At 39.3% G+C, this 21,362-nt stretch overlaps 1 protein-coding gene and 1 long non-coding RNA gene across 5 annotated transcripts in view; one reads left to right on the top strand and one right to left on the bottom strand.

Moving 5' to 3' along the window:
- Window positions 1-21,362, bottom strand: part of LOC131325850 (receptor-like protein 33) — a 45,347-nt gene that overhangs the window by 3,404 nt on the left and 20,581 nt on the right. For 2 of the 4 annotated variants that reach the window (XM_058358326.1, XM_058358324.1), the window contains one exon: window positions 4,410-7,540. In XM_058358326.1, the coding sequence (XP_058214309.1) occupies window positions 4,422-7,184 (2,763 nt within the window). In that variant the 5' untranslated portion in view covers window positions 7,185-7,540 and the 3' untranslated portion in view covers window positions 4,410-4,421. Of the gene's footprint in view, window positions 1-3,298; window positions 3,506-4,409; window positions 7,541-21,362 lie in introns of those variants that run through there. The other 2 variants (XM_058358325.1, XR_009199850.1) reach the window with 2 other exon arrangements.
- Window positions 17,573-19,517, top strand: LOC131325855 (uncharacterized). Its single transcript, XR_009199852.1, has 2 exons — window positions 17,573-17,809; window positions 19,291-19,517. It is a non-coding gene; the product is annotated as an uncharacterized LOC131325855 (long non-coding RNA).

The raw sequence follows: 21,362 nt of genomic DNA, 5'->3' as shown, positions 1-21,362 counted from the left end.
AACCGTAACCATACCAGACTGGTCCGTTTCAAAAAAAACCATACCAGACTGGTGTGTTTATCCATGAGATGGTTTATATGACTAATACACATATTCCTTTCCTTTATGTCCAAGGAAGAGTAGAGATTCCATTTACAAACTGTCAATGCACATCACTAAGAAATTCACGAACATGGAATTTCGTGGTATGGTAATTCTTGGTGTGGTGATGTCGAAGGATGTGTTCGCTTCGTTGATTGATATGCTTTGAGGAAACGAACAGTGAATTTCCATCCATTTTTCATAAAATAAAGCGTGTCATTGTATGAGCATGCACGATCTTCTATCTCTTATCATAATTTCAGAAGTTCAATTTCTGCTGCATTGAGTTTTTGCATCAATATTTCACGATTCAGTGTTCTGATATGTCGACAAGAAGAACTGAGATGCCTATTCCCGGACGAATCTTCTATTTAATGAGTCTATGATACACATGGAACATGATACGTTACAAAACTTGATTCAGAAAATTAGAGAGATGGTACAACTATGCCTCCACATTTCAGGTCAATGGAACTGCTATCTGCCACACGATGGACACAAACCTTTACCTAAGTTTTCTTTATTGAAGCAAGTTGAGATAATTAGGTAACAAAAACACAATTACACTTAGCTTAATTAGAACACTTAACCCAAAAACATAATAATTAGGACACAGCTATGGTACACAGGGTATACCGTATATCTAAATTATGACAATTTGTGATTTTCATTATGACGATTTTTGGTATTTTAATGCATATTTTTTATGCTAGTTATGACTTCTACTTTAAAATTTACCTGTTGAACAGGTCATTAGCAGGTTACCCATAGTTAAAAAATATTGTTACTATGTAACCATAATTATTCATACCAGAAACCATAATACTTGTACCTCAACCAAATATATGAGTACAATATCACAAATTAAATAATGCTACCCACAAATGTTATGACAACACCATAAATTGGCATTATCTTACCACAACGAGTCGTATCAAAAATTCTTTGACAAGTATGATATTCCGTAACAAAATCAAAATATGTCGTACTAGAATCAACAATTGTTATACCCAAACAAAATATGTGTAAAATACCACAAAATCAGTAAAATAACCAAATTTGTTATGACAATACCTAAAATTGTCATTTTCTTACCACAACGTGTCTTATCAAAAGAAAACATATTTAAATACTACAACTTATATAACAAACCATAATTGTTATGACAATACCATAATTTGACATTTTCATGCCCACAACTATCATAGCAAAGGAAATTAATTAAAATATTCCGTAACAAGACCAAAATACCACAAATTCAGTAACATAACCAAATTTGTTATGACAACACCATAAATTGATATTTTCATACCCACGACGTGTCGTATAAAAAAATTCAATCGAAATCTTCAATTAACGATAGTTATAATTAGCAAAATATCATACCACAAATTCAGTAATATAACCAAATTTGTTATGATAATACCATAAATTGACGTTTTCATACTCACAACATGTCGTATGAAAAAAATTCAATCGGAATGTTCAGTTAACAATAGTTATAATCAAAAAATACCAAACCATAAATTCAGTAATATAACCAAATTTGTTATGATAACAACATAAATTAACGTTTTCATACTCACAACGTGTCGTATAAAAAAATTCAATCAGAATATTCAGTTAACGATAGTTATAATCGTCAAAATATCATACCATAGCTAAATGTCTTTAGCGAGTATATTTTTAGAATGATCGATCATAACTATTAGAATATCAAGTCATATGATATTCAGCATTGTCACCAAAATTAGATATCGACAACTGCGTAATCAAAAAAATTTAATGTATCCAGATACAAAAATGAAGTTGATCGCTTATCATTAGACCCTTAATCTGACAAAAAAAAAAAATCCTTTTACTATTGAATCCGGGTGCCAATGAAAGGGCTTTCTAAACCCTATCAAGCCAAAAAATTACATGGATTATTTAATCAACAAATATAACGAAATCAATGGTTTTGATCGTCATTATTGTGTCGCGGTTGCAAATCAACCATACATTCAATTACAACAGATAAATTGGTTTTATATCAAGTATATTGAATGCACAATTCTAAATGTTCTTTTGGTACGACACATTGTGGTAAGAAAATGCCAATTTTTTGTGTTGTCATAACAATTATGGTTATGTTATATAATTTGTAGTATTTTACAAATGAGGGAGAGGGAGAGAGAGTCAAGGAAGAGAGAATAACCTATTACCTGCTAAGCCATTTTTTCATTTTATTAATTGATTTAATAAATGGGTGGTTTGGATTATTCACTTTTAAATTCAAGGATTTAAAATTATGGTGCATATGGTACCCCGAACTTGACAAGAAAATGGACAGTCAAAAAACAAATTAATTAAATGTTCATGGGACTCCACTTAGCCATTACAAAGACAACAAGACATATCTACTAGCAAGCCCCAACTTTCCAGAATGTCCTTAGTAGATAATCTATCCCAGAATGAGTAATTCAATCAATGAATGCCCATCGAGGGACATGATGGACGAACCAGACATTTTTTTTTTCCCCAAGAAATGGTAGGCAGGACCTCCCTCTAAGCATTCCAGTTGGTTCAGAATTCAATTCTGCACAGAATCCCATCCTTTTTCCATCCTCAAGCTTGTTACAATCCTCGCTTCTAATTAGGTGGATATCAAAGGCACGCCCAAGTCCCAAGTAGGAGAAATTTTTCAGTGCCAAGCGCGGTACCACTTGGTGTCCGCTCGGTGCATCCGAGCCGTCCATTTCGATTTTGGACGGCTTGGATTTGGAAAGAGAAAGAGGAGAGAGAGTGTGGGGGTGAGAGGAGATCAGAGGAGAGAGTGTGTTTCAATTTGGACCGTCCAATACACTTTTGGATGGCTTGGATGTGCTCGCTTGGGCACCACGTCAGCCGGGTGACGTGGTACCCACCCGTCACTGAAAATTTTCTCCCCAAGTAGACTGGGAGAGAACCTACTAGAATAGGAAGGATGCTACATAGCTCTTCGTTTTCAGTTTTTTCACAACCCAAACCCGGGGGTCTACGAATCTGTGACCGGCCTGTAAGGCTAACCTACCACAACCTTTGATTTCTATCAGTTAAGAGACTATCACTAAAATAAAATGTGAAAGCATTATTGAAAATATCCACAATATATATATTCTATTTATTGAACACTGACAGATAAATAGTACAAACTCAATTTATTACAAATCATGGGATTTGTTAAGCCCAACTTGAAAAGTGGAAAATAGACAAGTACCATATCATGCCATATTATAACATGCTCGCAATTTTTTTTTTTTTTTTGTTAATTGATAGAAGAGATCATTTACCTCACATATTATAACATACTCGCAAATCAAGTAACTGAAATTACTAAATGACATAAAATAGGGATAGCCCACTTAGTGCCCAATGCTAAATCTTGTCCTCTCCACGTGATCGCCTGAAAAGGGATAAACCAATCCAGGTGAGAATTTAGAATACCAAAGTTACAAGTTTACCATGGAAATTAACAACAATTGAATCAAATTCCACAATCGTAGAAATAACTTGTGAACTAAAATGTGCCCAAAGCCAAGCAACAATATCGTATACAACTAAACTTTAGCCATGGGAATAAAAATAAAGAAGTTTCTCATAAATGTCTTTTTCCCGACAAATGAACTAAACTTTAGTTTTCTTGCAAAATTCTTTTGTCAAATGAACACTCACGGAAAAATAATAGATCTCTTTTTCTTTTACTTCACTTTTCTTGAGAATAATTTTTCTGCACATTATTCCTGGCAACTGAACAGAACCTAAGGAATGAACAGGGAATTTCGTGGTATGGTAATTCTTGGTGTGGCAATGTCCAAGGATGTGTTTGCTTCGTTGATTGATATGTTTTGAGGAAATGAACAGTGATTTTCCATCCATTTTTCATAAAATCAAGCGTGTCATTGTATGAATATGCACTATCTTCTATCTCTATCAGAATTTCAGAAGTTAGATTTCTGTTTGCGTTGAGTTTTTGCATCATTCACGATTCAGCATTCTGATATGTCAACAAGAAGAATTGATGCCCATCCCCGATCCCCGAATGTATCTTCTATTTTATGAGTCTATGAAACACATGGAACATGAAAGGATACAAAACTTGATTCAGGAAACTAGAGAGATGGTACATGATTCGAATCCCAATTTTGCAACTATTCCTGCACACAGGACATTCAGGTAAATGGAACTGCTATATATTTTGCCACACGACGGACACAAACCTCTACCTGACTTTACTTTATTGAAGCAAGTTGAGATAATTAAGTACAAAAGAAGAAGAAGCAGAATTACACTCTTCTTCAAACACTTACCCTTCAATGGTGCTAGCGTCTCTGAAGCTGGTTTCTGTTGTCTCTTTTTCTTTGATGTTTTGCTCGCTGCTCTTGATGATGGAGAATCCTCACAATAACTCTATCGAGAGGTTTATAGTAGCATTGTCTCCATCTTTTCGAATATAAAAGTGGCCCAACAATAACTCCAAACCCCACGGTATATCCCAATGTAGAGATTATGTAAACCCAGTTAATCTTATCCTCTTCAATATATGATTGCGTACCATTCAATGTTGGCGTTGCCGGTTCTGCTTCCTTGCAATAAGAGGTCAAAGGAGGTCCCCATAATCCTTTGTTTCCTTTGAACGAAGTTTCTGGAAATGTTTGAAGCTGGGGGCCTCTTGGGATCATTCCAACAAGTTGATTGTACGATAAGTTCATAATTGCAAGAAATGTCAGACTTGAAAGTGTCATTGGGATGCTTCCACCAAGCTTGTTCCATGAGAGGTTTAGTGATTCAAGCTTTGACAAGTTTCCAAGTGATGAAGGGATTGACCCAGTGAGGGCATTGTGGGATAGGTTGAGAACATAGAGGGATTTCAGATCCCCAATTGTATCTGGTATATTTCCCTTGAACCTATTGTTTGAGAAATCAATGGTGGTAAATATAGTTAAGATCTTCACCAGCTTCATCTCTAACTCTTTGATGACAATTGTCACTGAATCCTCATAGTAAAAAGAAAAGGTAGACAACTCAAAACGCAATTGATTGAGATTTGGTTGTGCGTTACCCCCATCCCTCATTGCCTTCCTCTGTGAAAAGAATTTTGGGGGCAAAAAACCACTGAAGTTGTTGAAAGCTAGGTCAATGATTTGAAGCTTTGGCCAGGTATAATTATGAATTCCTCGGCAATGAATATTTCCATGGAACTTGTTGGATCGTAATACTAAGACATGCAATTCTGATAAGTTTGCCAAGAAACAGGGGAAGTTACCATTTATGTTGTTGGTACCAAGATTTAAAACCTCCGCATTTGCACAATTGGCCAGGGATTTTGGAACCTCCCCTTCCAAGTGATTTCCATTCAACTCAAGGGTCCTCAAAGTGCAACCTTCCGGGAATGTCCCCATTATTTTACCAATAAGTTGGTTATTCTGCAAATTCAGTACGCCTAGGGTCATAGTACTATTATCTATCAGACATTGGGGTATAGTGCCAGTGAATCTATTATTGGAAATATCAAGAACCTCAAGGTTGCTCTCATTGCATATTGATGAAGGGATGGGTCCAGAAAGCTTGTTATGTGAAAGAGAAAAGTACGAAACAGAGGCAATGCCGTTGCCCATTTCAGCAGAGAGAGAAGAGCCGAAGTTATTCCTTGAGTAGTCCACATAGGTCGCCGATTTTGGTGGTATTGGCATTTCACCGCGGAGCTGATTCGAATGAAGGTCAAGGGTCGTAAGACTAGCCGGCATAACATATTCCCGCTGCAAACCCACAAGGAGATTACAAGAAAGATTCAATGCAGAATAATCATGATTCCAAATCCAATTTGGTATGACACCAGAAATTTGGTTGTTAGAAAGGTCTAAAAGTGACAAGCTTGATTGATTCATTAGAGGAGGGAACTTTCGCAACTTGCAAGAAACCAATCCTAAAAAGACGAGTTGGGGAAAGGATGGTAAGATAGAGTCATTGATACTAGCATTGACTGACAAGTTATTGTGTGAAAGCATAAGCCACTTGAGATTTTGAAGCCTATGGAAACTTTCTAGCTGTATGGTGCCACTAAAGTTATTGAAAGAAAGATAGAGGTCTTGGAGACTTTGGAAATCAAAGAAGTACGAGGGGATAGGCCCTTGTATTTTGTTATTTTCCAAATCTAGTGCCTCCAAAGTAGACGAGGATTTGTTTGGAAGAAACTCAGAAACTTCACTGAATTGGTTGTTGGAAAGCCAAATTTGCTGCAAAGATGGAAGGGAAAACAGAGAAGAAGGAATACTCCCATTGAATGAGTTATTCCGGAGATCCACCTCTACAAGATTTGAAAGGCCTTCAAAGTAAATGGAAGGAACTAGACCTGTTAGAGCATTATTAGAGAGGTCTATGGAAGTGAGATTTTTGGATCCCTGAAACGAAGGTATTGGACCTGCAAAATTGTTGAATGAAAAATCCAAGGAAATAAGCTGACTAAGGTTTGCCAGTGAATTCGGAATCTGTCCACTGAAATGACACTCATAAAGCGTTATACTCCTTAGCTTCATCAAATTTCCGATAGACTCCGGTAAATTACCAGAAAAATTTGTGCGGCCAAGCAACAGATTTCGAAGGGGCCGATTTCGTGGAAAATCAGGTAAAGAACCATTGAGCAGTGTATTGCCCCACAAATCCAGAGTCTCTAGTGTTTGTACCCGTTGAAATACGATGTCCGGAAATGTTCCATATAATTCCGAACCATTGAGAATCAAAATTGTCAAATTCGGGAAATTCGCAAAGAAACGTGGGACCGGAGACGAGAGATTGTTCCCAGCCAAATTAATTTCTGTAAGGTACTGAAGGTTTTGAAGGGAAGAATCAATAGGTCCTGAAAGTAAACAATCACTCAAGCTCAAAACTCGCAGGTTAGGCAATGAAGATGAAATGGCCTGACCCCATTCATACCCATTTGCTGATATATTTACCCCGTCCAAATAAAGCTCTGTAAGTCCTCCAAGGTTACGAAAAAGTGTGAATAAATTTGTTTTCTCAATTCTCAAGTACCAATTACCAGATAGATCAAGCTTCACCAACCTCATCAAGCGCGAGAATTCCATCGGAATCTGGCCGTCAAATTCAGCAGTTGACAAATTTAGATATTTTAGATTGGTGAGGACTCCAACACTGGATGGAATTCGTGTGGAGTTGAAGCTGTTGTAAGCTAAGTTCAGCTTCTCTAGAAACTTGAGTCGGAAAAGACTGCTTGAGTCATTTAAACCTCCGGAGATTGATTCCGTGCTCAGGTCGAGACCTATAACGCGGTCGGAATGGTCACAAGTCACACCATTCCATTGACAACAATTGTTGCTTTGAGCCCAACTCACCAACTTGACAGAGAAATTTGGATCGAACTAAAGGCTGTTCTTCAATTGAAGCAACAAAGACTTTTGATCCTCCAGACATTTGCTGTGTACTGGAATGGTGATAGAGCAGAAGATTGTGAGTGTGGTGATTGAGAAAAATGTTGAGACGTGAAGACAATTTTAGAGTTGCAGTAAAAATGACCCGGAAGGTTTTAGGTCCTGCCCAACGCAGGTTTTACCGTTTTTTAGGATTTTCTAGTATTAGCTTGCTTGCACATATAAAAGCAAAGCTAGGGCTGCCTCTTTTTGTAACTCTGACATATTTTCATCATAGTGAAACACCCCAGCACCCCGTGGACGTACGATTAAGCAATCAGCTTAAGTCGGAACCACGTAATCTCTGTGTCTTGTTCTTTTCTTACTTTATATTGTTTTCTATTCTTGGTTTGTTCTTCGATTGTATGAGTTTGATTGTGGGTTTGGACGTTCGAATCCCCGACAACTGGTATCAGAGCTCCAGGTTAGGAGGTCAAGGGTTTACACAATGGCTGAAGAAAAATACAAGATCGAGAAGTTCAATGGTACAAACTATGCTTTCTGGAAGATGCAGATGGAGGATATTTTGTATCAGAAGGATCTATATCATCCGATCAGTAGCACAAAACCAGAAAGCATAAAGCAAGCAGATTGGGATATTTTGGATCGCAAAGCTTTGGGGACTATGCGATTGAGCCTCGCGCTGTCGGTTGCGTCGAATATTGCCAAAGAAAAGACTACAGCAGATTTGTTCAAAGCCCTAGGAAAGATGTACGAGAAACCTTCTGTGGTGAACAAGGTATATCTTATGAAAAAGTTGTTTAACCTAAAGATGCCTGAAAACTCTATTGTTGCTGAACATCTGAATGAATTTAATACGGTCACGAATCAGTTAGAATCCATGGGTATTAATTTTGATGATGAGATTAGAGCTCTTGTTCTACTATCGAGTTTGCCAGAAAGTTGGAATGGACTTGTCGTGGCAGTGAGTAATTCCTCTGGGTCTGCAACAATTAAATTGAAGGATGTTACTGGATTGATATTAGGAGAAGAGGCTAGGAGGAGAGCATCGGGTGAGGATGTTGCTTCGAGTTCAGCACTTAATACAGAGGACAGAGGCAGGTCTGCAAATAGGGGAGGCAACAAGGGCAAGGGAAGAAGGAGTTCCAAGAACAAGGGCAGGAGTAAATCTTATAGTAGAGAAGTGAAACCTGAAGGTTGTTGGAACTGTGGTCAGTTGGGGCATTGGAAGCGAGACTGTAAGGCACCACCGAAAAAGCAGCAGAACGGGAATAATCAGGGGGGTAAGAACACCGTAAATGTTTCCGAGGAATCGGATAATGAAGCCTTGATTTGTTCGCTGGATTCTCGCGATGAGTCTTGGATTGTAGACTTGGGAGCCTCATTCCATGCTACTTCACGCATGGATGTGCTACAGAATTATGTGCAGGAAAACTTTGGAAAAGTTTATATGGGTGATGATGAAGCTTGCAACATAATTGGAAAAGGGGATGTGTATATGACTCAGACAGACGGGACAGTACTGAAATTGAAGGATGTTAGACATGTGCCTAGTCTAACAAGAATCTTATTTCGGTGGGTCAGTTGTCAGAGGGTGGAGTGGTCACATCATTTACATCAGACGCTTGGAAGATGAGCAAAAGGGCACTGGTTATGGCTCGCGGTAAAAAGGAAGGAACCCTATATGTATCTTCGGGTACTTACTGTAGCATCGCAGTGGCAGCATCAACGGTTAATTGTATTACGTGGCATCGTAGGCTGGGTCACATGAGCGAAAAGGGGATGAAAGTAATGTTGTCAAAAGGGAAATTGCCGGGTTGTAAGTCGCTGGACTTGGACTTCTGTGAGGATTGCATCTTTGGGAAACAGAGGAAAGTTAGCTTTACAAAGGTGGCAAAGACTCTAAAATCAGAGAAGTTGGAGCTGGTTCATACAGACGTGTGGGGACCATCTCAGGTATCTTCTCTTGGTGGCTCACGTTATTTTTGTTACTTTCATTGATGATGCTATTAGAAAATTATGGGTTTATTTTCTCAAGCATAAATCTGATGTGTTTGGTGTTTTCAAGAATTGGAAAGCATTAGTTGAGAATGAAACAGGAAAGAAATTGAAGTGTCTGAAATCTGATAATGGCGACGAGTATTGTGATGGTGAGTTTGAGGCTTACTGTGCTGCAAATGGGATTCGAAGGTTGAAAACGATCCCAAAGAAGCCAAGGCAAAATGGAGTTGCTGAGCGCATGAATAGGACGATCTTAGAGCGCGCAAGGAGCATGAGGTTACATGCTGGGTTACCTAAGCAATTCTGGGCTGACGCAGTAAATACAGCGGCGTATTTGATCAACAGGGGACCTTCAGTTCCTTTGAACAATGGATTGCCGGAGGAGACTTGGTTAGGTAAAGAGGTAAATTTATCTCATTTATGAGTATTTGGTTGCATGGCCTATATGCATATTGAATCGAGTGATAGGGGTAAACTTGATGCTAAGTCTCGAAAGTGTGTGTTCATAGGCTATGGTACTGATAGCTATGGGTATAGGCTATACGATTTTGAAAATCAGAAAACACGCAGGAGTATGGATGTGGTATTTAATGAGTCTTTTTTGTATAGAAATAGACAGAATCAACCCGATAAGACTAATGAAAATTCAGACTTTGTAGAGTTTTAGGGGATCCCTGACAGTAATGTCTTATAGCCTTAGGATATTAATACACAACCTACTCCACAGGCAGATCCACAGACTCCTCCACTCAGGAGGTCTACACGTACCGTTAAACCACTAATGCGTTATTCTCCTTCTTTACACTATTTGTTGTTAACTGATAGTGGTGAACCAGAATGTTTTAAGGAAGCATTGCAGGTGGAGACCAGGGGAGAGTGGGAGTGAGCAATGGATGATGAGATGGATTCTCTCTCATCAAACCAGACTTGGGACTTGGTTCAGTTACTCAAGGGGAAAAGAGCTTTGCACAACAAATGGGTATACAGGCTTAAGGAAGAATCTGATGGGAGCAAACGGTACAAGGCAAGGTTGGTAGTAAAGGGTTTTGAGCAGAAATCAGGTATTGACTACACCGAAATCTTTTCTCTTGTGGTAAAGATTTGCACTATCAGATGTGTCCTTAATATTGTGGCTGTTGAGAACTTGCACTTAGAGCAGTTAGATGTTAAAACTACTTTCCTTCATGGGGATTTGGAGGAGGATATTTATATGCATCAACCAGAGGGTTTTGTTGTCAATGGAAAAGAGGATCAGGTATGTAAGCTTCGAAAGAGTTTGTATGGGTTGAAGCAGGCGCCTAGGCAGTGGTATAAAAGGTTTGATGCCTTTATGACAAATACGGGGTTCAATAGATGTCATGGGGATCACTGTTGTTATTTTAAGAAGCTTGGTAAATCGTATCTCATACTTTTGTTGTATGTAGATGATATGCTTGTTGCAGGTTCAAGCATGGATGAGATTGCTAATCTCAAGGCACAGCTGTCCAAGGAGTTTGCAATGAAGGATTTGGGTTCTGCAAAGAAAATCCTTGGGAGTTGAAGTTGTCATAGGAGGAATATGTTGAAAAGGTGCTCAAAAGGTTCAACATGGAAGGTGCTAAGCATGTTAGCACACCGTTGGCAAGTCACTTCAAGCTTTCAAGGGAAAAAGGGGCAGTAACTGATGAAGAAAAGAACTACATGGCCAAAGTTCCATATGCCTCGGCGGTAGGCAGCTTGATGTATGCTATGGTTAGCACGAGGCCAGACAATCATCAAGCAGTGGGAGTTGTGAACAGGTTTATGGCAAATCCAAGCAAGGAGCATTGGGAGGCAGTCAAGTGGATTTTGCGGTATCTGAGAGGTACTTCTGATTTGGCTTTGTGTTTTGGAGGTTCTGATATTTGTTTGCAAGGATATGTGAATTCGGATTTAGCAGGGGACATTGACAGCAGGAAGAGCACTACTGGGTATGTTTTTACACTAGGGAGTGCAGCAGTTGATGGGGTCTCGCGGCTACCGAAAATAGTGACTATTTCCACAACAGAGGTGGAGTATGTTGCAGCCACGGAGGCATGCAAGGAGATGGTATGGCTAAGGAGCTTCATGAAAGAGTTGGGTAAGGAACAGGACAATTGCAAATTGTTCAGCGATAGTCAGAGTGCAATACATCTGGCAATTAACGCAGCTTTTCATTCGAGGACCAAGCATATTGACATAAAGTATCACTTTATTCGCTCTTTGTTGGAGGATGGGCAGTTCACTTTGGAGAAGATTCACACAAGGGATAATCCGGCAGACATGTTTACGAAGGTGGTTACTGTGGAGAAGCTGAAGTCTTGTTCAGCTTCTATGGGTCTCCAAGCTTGAGTGGGAGGCTGGGTGCTGGTGGTGTTAATGATAGTTGATGATTGGCTGGATGTCTGATCATGTCTTCAAGTGGGTGATTGTTGAGATGTGAAGACAATTTTAGAGTTGCAGTAAAAATGACCCAGAAGGTTTTGGGTCCCGTCCAGCGCAGGTTTTAGCGTTTTTTAGGGTTTTCTAGTATTAGCTTGCTTGCACATATAAAAGCAAAGCTAGGGCTGCCTCTTTTTGTAACTCTGACATATTTTCATCATAGTGAAACACCCCAGCACCCCGTGGAAGTACGATTAAGCAATCAGCTTAAGTCGGAACCACGTAATCTCTATGTCTTGTTCTTTTCTTACTTTATATTGTTTTCTGTTCTTGGTTTGTTCTTCGATTGTGTGCGTTTGATTGTGGATTTGGACGTTCGAATCCCCACAAAAAACCAGGTAATGAATTCCATTCTCATTTTTCTGATTTTAGTTGTTGTGAAGCAAACTGGTGAAAATGGTAAATAGGGGGGATGAAATATGTTCCTAGTCCTTCATTCTTGCTCTGTTGAAACCCCACTACTCCACCAATTGACGGAAACTCACTACTCCACTAAACTTGTTAATGGTTTACCGCACTCGAGTTTTTTTGTGTTCCCCGGCCACTCATAAATTCCGGTTCTTCATTGTGCTCGGGATGGTTGGAAAAATTTGTGAGCTCAAATGTTATTTCACTGCTTTCGTAGTTTTTTTTTTCTTTTTCCTTGAGAGTACAAACCTCTTCTATGTAGTTATTATTGTTTGTTTATTTATGAAATCAGTTCTTATATCACACGGAGAACAAAGTCGTTTTTCATATTTGCGAGACAAGGAGTAACTGAGCCAACCCTGTCATTTTTTTTCCCCTGTAAAGTTAAAGACCAGCAAAACACCAACCAAGTTCTAGAGCAGAAAACAAAGGACAAACAAACAACTAGAGCCTCAAAGTTAGCAACCACTGGACCGATCGATCACCACTACAAATTTGCAAAAGAATATGCCAACGACAGCTAGCTAGGTTTAACAGCTGCAGGAGATTGCTTCACATTCCTCCATGACAAAGCTTTCCCTCTCAAATCTTCTGCAATATCTTGAATAACTCCCTCCTGAGATCTTTGCCATGTTTGGAGTATCGTTGCATTCCTCTCTTACCAAAGATGACAAATGGTCGCTGCCAAAGACAGTCTGAGCAGAGTTGCATAAAAACCCCTCTCTCTGGTATGGTTGACTACCCAATCTTACTCTATAGACCAAGAAGAAGGAGCTCTAATCACTCCAAATCTGCCTATCATACAATTAAGCCCTAGATAAAAATAAATATAAAAAAAAGCTAGGCGGGATACTAGGTACAAGAAAACCACGTTGCACCAAAGCCGCCGGTTTGGCCAAAATATCCACTGCCTGATTGCTTTCGCGGTAAAAAAAAAAAGAGAGCTAACCTAGGCACCAGAGAAAGACACTCCTGGAGAAGTCCGCACAAACCTCCCTGTTTGACCTTCTTCCCGCAAAAATCATTAAAAATAGCAATCAGAAATAGGATGCGGATAATTGTTATTGGGAACAAGTATATTCATTTGCGTGTCATATCTTTTATTTTTTTCTTTAAAAATATACTGATTTTTGATGAATGCATATCTTTATTCCTTAGCACTGTTACTTTCACAATGTTCCTGATCAACACGGTTGATCTTATTGTTATTAAAGATGTTACGTATCTTATGACTCTGTTTACACCCATTTTTGGCCAAAATTTAAAAAATCAATTTGGTGGTTAGAAGAAGGCCTTGAATGATGGTCTTAGGCCTTGAAAAGACTCAGGATCGGTCATCCACGAAATCAAGCCAATTTGAACGCTACTGATCGAGTTGAGTTTGCAAAGGTTTGGGCCAAATTAATGCCTAAAATTTCGTTATCACAAATTCAGGCCCAGGACCGGCCAAGGTCTTGAGTTGACCTACTAGGGCTGAGCATTTTTGCCCAGGCCTAGTCCAGTTTTTAGAAATGATAAGGCCTTTTAGTAGATTCAAATCAGTTAAAGCCTAGGTTTCCTATCCAGGCCTGGGCTCACAAGGCTTACAATGAACGGAGGCCTATCATTCACCTCAAATTCAGGCCCAATTGATAGATGGGCCTACTTCCTTAAAAACGTCACATATGGCCTTTAATTTGCAGGAAGAGGCCTTAAGCTGCTCACAAGCAGCTCAAAGGCTTAGAATGTTCTTTCTTGGCAGATCAAAGGAAGCTGCTTACAAACAGCTCAAGGCCTGAGTCACTACTATCCTTCAACATGAAGTAAGGCTTGGGACACATGGCAGCCATGCATGGAGACAGCCCAAGCAGCTCACAAGCAGCTCATGCCTGCACAAGCAGCTCAAAGGCCTAGAAGTTTTTCTCCAAGCTGCTCACAAGCAGCCCAACTAGGCCTACTGTATGAAAGCTTAAAGAAAGCAAATGGTAGGGCACAAGTCCCACGAAATCTCTCTTTTCCATATATAAATGTATTTGTATATATATGCATATATATGGAAATACTTAAAAATAGCAAGTGGGCCCTCAAAAGAGGCTCAAGGGCCAATGAAATGGCTGAAAGGCCTGGTAAAATTTTTGCCTTTAACCTTGGTGGGCCCAAGATCTTCTATCCAGGCATTCAAGCAGAATACAAGCAACTCAAAAGGCCTTCGTGATTCTGCACAACCAAAATTACTTTTGTGCTTTTACAAGTTTTTATGCAGGAAATGAGAGTTTTTTCAGGCCATTCAAACCTCAGCTGATTTCTTGGAGTGGGGAACAAGGCTTGGACAGGTGGCAATCACTCATTGGAGGAAGTAGAAGCAGCTCAAGCTGAAGCCTTTACCAGGAGGACACTTGGCAGCAATGCATGAAGGCCTATGGAAGCAGTTCAAGCAGCTCAAGACCTGGAATTTTTGCCTATAAATACCAGAGATGAAGGCCTTGGCAAAGGTCCACGACCATCAAGCCCACGGCTTATGCAAATTTATTTTTCAATTATCTTCTATCTTTGGGTCCATGATCATCAAGCCCACGGCTTATGCAAATTTATTTTTCAATTATCTTTTATCTTAGGGTCCATGACCATCAAGCTCACGGCTTATGCAAATTTATTTTTCAATCATCTTCTATCTTAGGGTCCACGACCATCAAGCCCACGGCTTATCCAATTTATCTTTCAATTATCTTTACTTTCATGTTCAATCTAGCCAAGCCTAGATTTTATTTCATTTCCTTGTAACCAGACTTTGTTAAACCGTTAATAAAGTCCTTTTAATTTTGTTTTAGGCCTTGTTCTACTTTTCTTCCTATTTTTCATACGGTTAGGAAATACTAAGTCCTTATCCCGCAAAGGCAAACCACGAACCTCCTCACGGTCTCCACCCTTAGGCCGTGCACTTTCATTTGATTAGAAGTCAGATTGAGGCTTCCAGGCCTTGACACAAATTTGGACAGCAATCCTGCCCTGGCACGCCCGCGCAATCCATGCCGATTTGGTTTTTGCACTTTTTGTGGAGAAACAGACTCCCATAAAATACGCTATTCACATGCCGATTTTAAAACTATGCTTGCGCATTTTAGGTCTGTGAAACTACTGTCTTGCCTTCCACATTTAACACACGCCCTTACCTCAGTTTACTTTATTGAAAAAAAGTTGAGCCAAGGAAAAAACACAAGCACACTCTGCTTCGAATACAGGGCCTCCAGCGGTGCTGGTGTCTTTGAACCGTATTCTTGTTGTCTCTTCGCCAATCTCGGTCATGGAGAATCCTCAAAATAGCTCGATCGACATGTTTGCAGTAGCATCGTCTCCATCTTTTCCAAAACAAAAGTGGCCCAACAATAACTCCACACCCCACAGTATATCCCAATGCAGCAGGAACAAGGACTATTGCTTCAAGACTTAGACTTTCATTCTTTTTTTTGATCTGATAGTCTTTCATTTTTGCTTTGTCGAAACCGTGTCAGACCAGTTGATGGAAAGTTGGAAACCCATTGCACCTCCAATTTTGTTGATGATTTACAGCACTAGAGCTTTTTTTTTTATATATGCTTAATTGGGTTGAAAAACTTAACCATAAACACATCGTGTTCCCACATGCCATTCATCTGGAGTAATTTAAAAATTCAACTTGTTGCTAGTGTACCATGAGGCTCAATTCTGATGTTTTGTGACGGTGCCAATGGTTCGTGTAGCTAGCACCTGAATGTTATGTTCTATCTTACAGTAACTCACGTGCGAATACTTTGTGGGTGTGTATCTAGTCTAGGCATTGGACGTCTCAAACCTGAAGATAGAGGGCACGTAATTATGGATCCAAATTTTGGCACCGATACGAGGATACATGACTTAATTATCTAGGGTTGCACGCGAGCCAAGCCGAGCACGTAATATCTGGTACCCTAACTCGTGTGCAAATATTTTGTGGATGTGTATCTAGATGTCGGACATCTCAAACCTGAAGATACGGAGCACATAATCCAGATTTGGGTACCAATACGCAGATACATGACATAATTATCTTTTATTATGTTGGGGGAATAGTTCAATCCCGATTTTTCTGATTTTAGCCTGCTGTGAAGCAAACTGGTGAAAATGTTATATAGGGGGAATGTGGCTTTACCATATTCCTAGTCCTTCATTCTTGCTTCGTTGAAAACATGAAACCCACTAATTGATGGAAATCCACTGCTCAACTAATCTTGTCAATTGTTTACCTCAGTCAAGCCTTTTTTTGTTCCCCAACTTGCCATTTCATCTGTGGGATGGGGCGTAATTCTGATGTGGTGGTGATGGTATGAATGTGGTTAGTGTAGAAGAACTAAGTATAGCAAATTTGCTGGATTCCTGTTTATTCTATCATGTGATAATAATTTCATAAATTCCGGGCCTTCATTGTGCTTGGGATAGTTAGAAAAATTTGTGAGCTCAAATGTTTTTTTACCCGTTCAAAAAAAAAAAAAAAAGTTTGTTCACTGCAATTTTTTTTTCCTTTTCTGAAAGTATAAACGTATTCTATTATGTTATTTTTTGTTTGTGAAATCACTTCTTATATCACACGGAGAAAAAAGCCGTTTTGCGTATTTGCGAGACAAGGAACGACTGAGCCAAAAACCAGGCAGTCCAAGACCAACAACACACCAAGCAAGTCCAAGAGCAGAAAACGAAGGACAAACAAAAAACAAGAGCAAAAAAGCTCAAAACCAAAACAACCAACTGAGCCTCAAATCCCAGCCACCTCTAGTCTCTAGACTCTAGACTTATCTCACTACTAAAAATTGGGAAAGGAATATGCCAATGACAGCAAAGTTGAACAGCTGCAGGAGATGGCTTCACATTCCTCCATGTCCTATCACTACTAAAAATTGGGAAAGGAATATGCCAATGACAGCCGCAGCAATACCAACTTCTGCAGACGCGAGACCCAACTCACCGCTGTTGATCCCAAAGTTTAGACATATCATGTGGTACTTCACCTTGTATCATGATTACCCGGGAAGTCTGCATCTGTAGAGACCCGTATTTTTGAGACTATTTTTTTTCTTTTGCAATCGTACGGCTCGTTGAGATAGACGGTGCGGATATTCGGTGTGACATCTTCGTGGGAGGATATAACGGTAATTGTGCGAGAGGTGCACATGTGTGTGTGGGGGGTGGGAGCATGGGATTAATCCCCATGCCAATAATTTCCCCAGGAGAATCATTTCTCCCATTTTTTTTTTCTCTCTTTTTCTCTCTCGGCTATCTCTCTCTCCTCCTCTCCTCCGAAAAACTCCCTCTTCTCTTCTCTCTTCGATTTCATCTACTTAGGGTGTGATTCCGGACAAGGCCAGAGAATTAAAGTTGTTATACGGAGCACGAGCTTTCCAAATATCCAAGAAAATTCATGATCGGACCTCGTTAGAGCTTGGTTGACTCGGTCAAAGGCTCGGATTTTGCTCAAAACCCATGAGGTAGGGATTTCTCACTTCTATTATGTGTGTATGTGTTGATTTGGTGTTTGAATCGTGCCCTAGATCGTTGTTTTCGTTGTTAAAAATGTTCTGGTGGAGTCTGAAAATCATGCAGTGAAAACCCATGTCCTACCGGTAGGAGTTTTGGCCCTACCGGTACAAAAGCTGTCCAGTAATGTCATTTTCGTGAAATTGTGGTCTCCTACCGGTAGGAAAATGTGTCCTACCGGTAGGAAATGAAAAATTCAGCATTTTGGCAAAACTTCGAACGGGCATAACTTTTTCATCCGAACTCTGTTTTGGGCAAATTTTATATCAAAATTCATGTACCGAAAATGTACTTTCCAATGGTGGTGGTCTCATCTCCCAATTCTTAACCGATAAGATTTGGCAGCCAAAATAAGATAGATATATTCGTATACGTTGGGAAATCCTTTTTCCTTAGAATCGTTTGGGTGAAACATGGGTGTTCTTAGGTTCCCCTGAGTACTAGTTGAATGGTTTGACGAGGCTAGTAGTATACTAAATGCTTGGTAGTGGTCGTTGGGTTCCGTATGAGTCGTTTGACACCGAAACGAGGGTTTAGAGAATATAAGGAGTATATGTGGCCAAATGTTGTATGTGTTGACATGCGAAGTGAAAAACGAACACATAGAATTCTTCTTGAGTTAAACAATGCTAAGCATGGATACCCGAGACATTTCCTTGTGTTTGATATGTGGTACACCTCTTGCGTAACTTATACGATTTTGCGAGTTGCAAGGTGGAAGTCCATGAACTCGCTATGAGAGTTTATCTTTTGATGTGTGAGTGCTTGTATGGTGATGAGAAATTACTAACGTAACGATTGCGAGTTGATTGAGATGAAATTATCTGTACTACTTTTATGTGAATAAGTTTTCGTTGTGAATTCATTATATGTGACTGGAATGAATGGCTAAATTGTAAAGTGTATCGAAGGAATTGTGGTATGGTGACCTTTGATGTGTGACTTGAATTAGTTCCATCAGTGAGGACGAAACTAGTGGGGAGTATCGGGATTTCTTAATTGGCCTGGCAGGAGCTTTTGCTCATGATACAGAATGATGAGGAAATTGTGACACAATGTGAATGGAAATGGGCTATCATTGTGAAAGTGTAAGTAAGTGATACGAAAGACATTGGTGTTGCGGTTCTTTGATTACGATAGTTTCATAAGTCAAGATATCGGATTGGTGATTCGAAGTGATATGAGGGACAGTGGCAGTCATGAGAAAATCATATAGATAGTAAGTCCTCGTGGTTGAATTAGAGTTTTGGTGTGTAGTCACGGTACTTCATTTATGTCTTCGACCTTGGGAAAATTACTAGTTGTGTTTCGTTTCATCATTTGAGATACCGTACCTTGCTTTTGTTATTCATTCCACCTGTCATCCCATTCGTATATAATAGTTGTGTAGATTTCTCTACTGGGCACGTGTTTGCTCAACCTACCATTTCAGGTTCATTGCAGGTCATGGTCATGGTCATGGAGTACTTGGAGTGCATGCTGACATTATCGATTAAAGCTATTTTGGAGAGCACTTTATTTTTCTTGTTTAACAAACGACTTTGTTATGAAATTCCTACTTTGAAAGATTGTATTTGTAGACCAATTTATGGAATCGGAAACTGTATTGTATTTTGGGGTATTGTACGTACGATTGTGAGGACTTTGTATTTCAAATGGTATTGTTAATTTATGTTGAAAATCGAGGGCGTGACAACTTGGTATCAGAGCATTAGGTTTGAATACCTAGAGACCGTGGGGAGACTTAGTCTCAGGGGTTCAAAAAAAAAAGTCATTGCATATTTTTAACAAAACATGAGTGTGCTTGCCTGACTGATGTGTGTTCATTGATGTGGCATTGCATCTGTGTTTATGCGAATTGGTGGAATGTGGTTGACTCATGTAAAAAAGAAAAAGAAGAAGAAGAAGAGAAGTTTGACCTCTTTGTAGTGACTACGGTTGCGAAGTTACTGTTATTAGTTTTGATCTTGAGCCGTTTGTGGTAAGGTATCCTTTCAGATGAGATGTTAGACAAAAAAAAAAATTTTGAAAAGTCGAGATTGTTGTAGTGGTTATGCGTAGTGGCGAGGTTGAAATGTGAAAGATGATATCCGTTAGTATGTAAAAGAAGTGTTGTATTGTTAACAAGGTTTGTGAGCTAAATACTTGATGCGTTTTATTTGAATTGTGTAGATTATGTGTTAAGTTTAAATACCTTAAGTAATTTTCATGTGATGCGAGGTGTATCATAGCTAAAGGATTGAACTAGTGAGTGTCTTGAATGTATGAAGAGATGATGTCTTGTTGTGGTAATGATTGTGTTTATTATTGTTATGGTAGTTATAGGGGTAGTGGTTTTAAGAATAGGTAAGACAGGTGGAACCCTTGTAAGTATCTGAGATTGACTTAGGAAGATGAGAGTTGTAGGTAGGGTGTTTAGAAACAGTATGTGTCTTCTGGACACCCAGGCGACTACCGAAGAGATCCAGTTGGAAGAGGCGCTTGATCACCGCTCCTTCTAGATGGAAGTCTCGGGAAGTCAATCGGATACTAGGTTTATATTAAGGGGTAAGATCTCTAGGCTTGAGGCAGATAACTATATATAGAAATTTCGTAGAAAAATGATGTGCTGTGGTGTTGTCGTAGTCATTGTGGTGATTGCCGTAGCGGTAGTGTTATGAGGGGTCGATAGGAGAATATTAGTTGTGTTATTCGGAGATAGGGAAAATAAGACACAAGGAGAAAGATAGTGATGTGATTTAAGTCAAGTGGTCAATGTAAGGCAAAGTAAGAAAATTGTTTGAAGTAAAGGCGATATAAGGGTGAACTGTTAAGGCTAATAATGAAGTGGAGTGTAGTTGGCATCCTTAGTTGGAATGGTGTGAAATTCATGGCAAGTGAGACTATTAGAAGTTCTTGGTGCGAGTGAAATTGATTCTTGAGTAATGAGGTAGTACGAGTCTTAGAATATAAAGAGGAATATAGACATGTTATTTGTAACCCCAGAGTCTTGTTAGTGTTTAGAAGAGGTTTATCAATTTGTTTGTATTTATATTGGTGTTTAAAATTTTAGTATCGAGAAAATCAATAGCAGTAAAAGTTTATTAGTGCAACTATTGCATACATTGTGTAGGTATTTGGGCGATGAAATATCGTGTGATTGTAAAGTTGATAGAGAAATGATTAATATTGATGTTGCGTATTTGTTACATGATATTCGAGATTGTGAAAATGGGAAACATGTGACTTGAGTAGGCTAATTGACGAGAGTGTTCGAGATTGATGGGTAAACAGAAAATGTGAAAGGTATCGTGAAGTTGAAAGGAACGAGATTACCATTGGGCTTTCTAGAGTGATGAAATGTGAAGTGATGGATACTTTGTGAGTCCGATGGACACTTTGTGAGTCCGATGGATACTTTGTGAGTCCGATGGACACTTTGTGAGGTTGTTGGATACTTTGTGAGTCCGTGGATGCTTTGTGAGACTGATGGATACTTTGTGAGTCCGATGGACACTTTGTGAG

Source organism: Rhododendron vialii, chromosome 5a (genome assembly GCF_030253575.1).
Source record: "Rhododendron vialii isolate Sample 1 chromosome 5a, ASM3025357v1".
Classification (NCBI taxonomy): Eukaryota; Viridiplantae; Streptophyta; class Magnoliopsida; order Ericales; family Ericaceae; genus Rhododendron; species Rhododendron vialii.
Note: the sequence above shows the minus strand (reverse complement) of the source record. Positions and strands in the feature narration are given on the sequence as shown.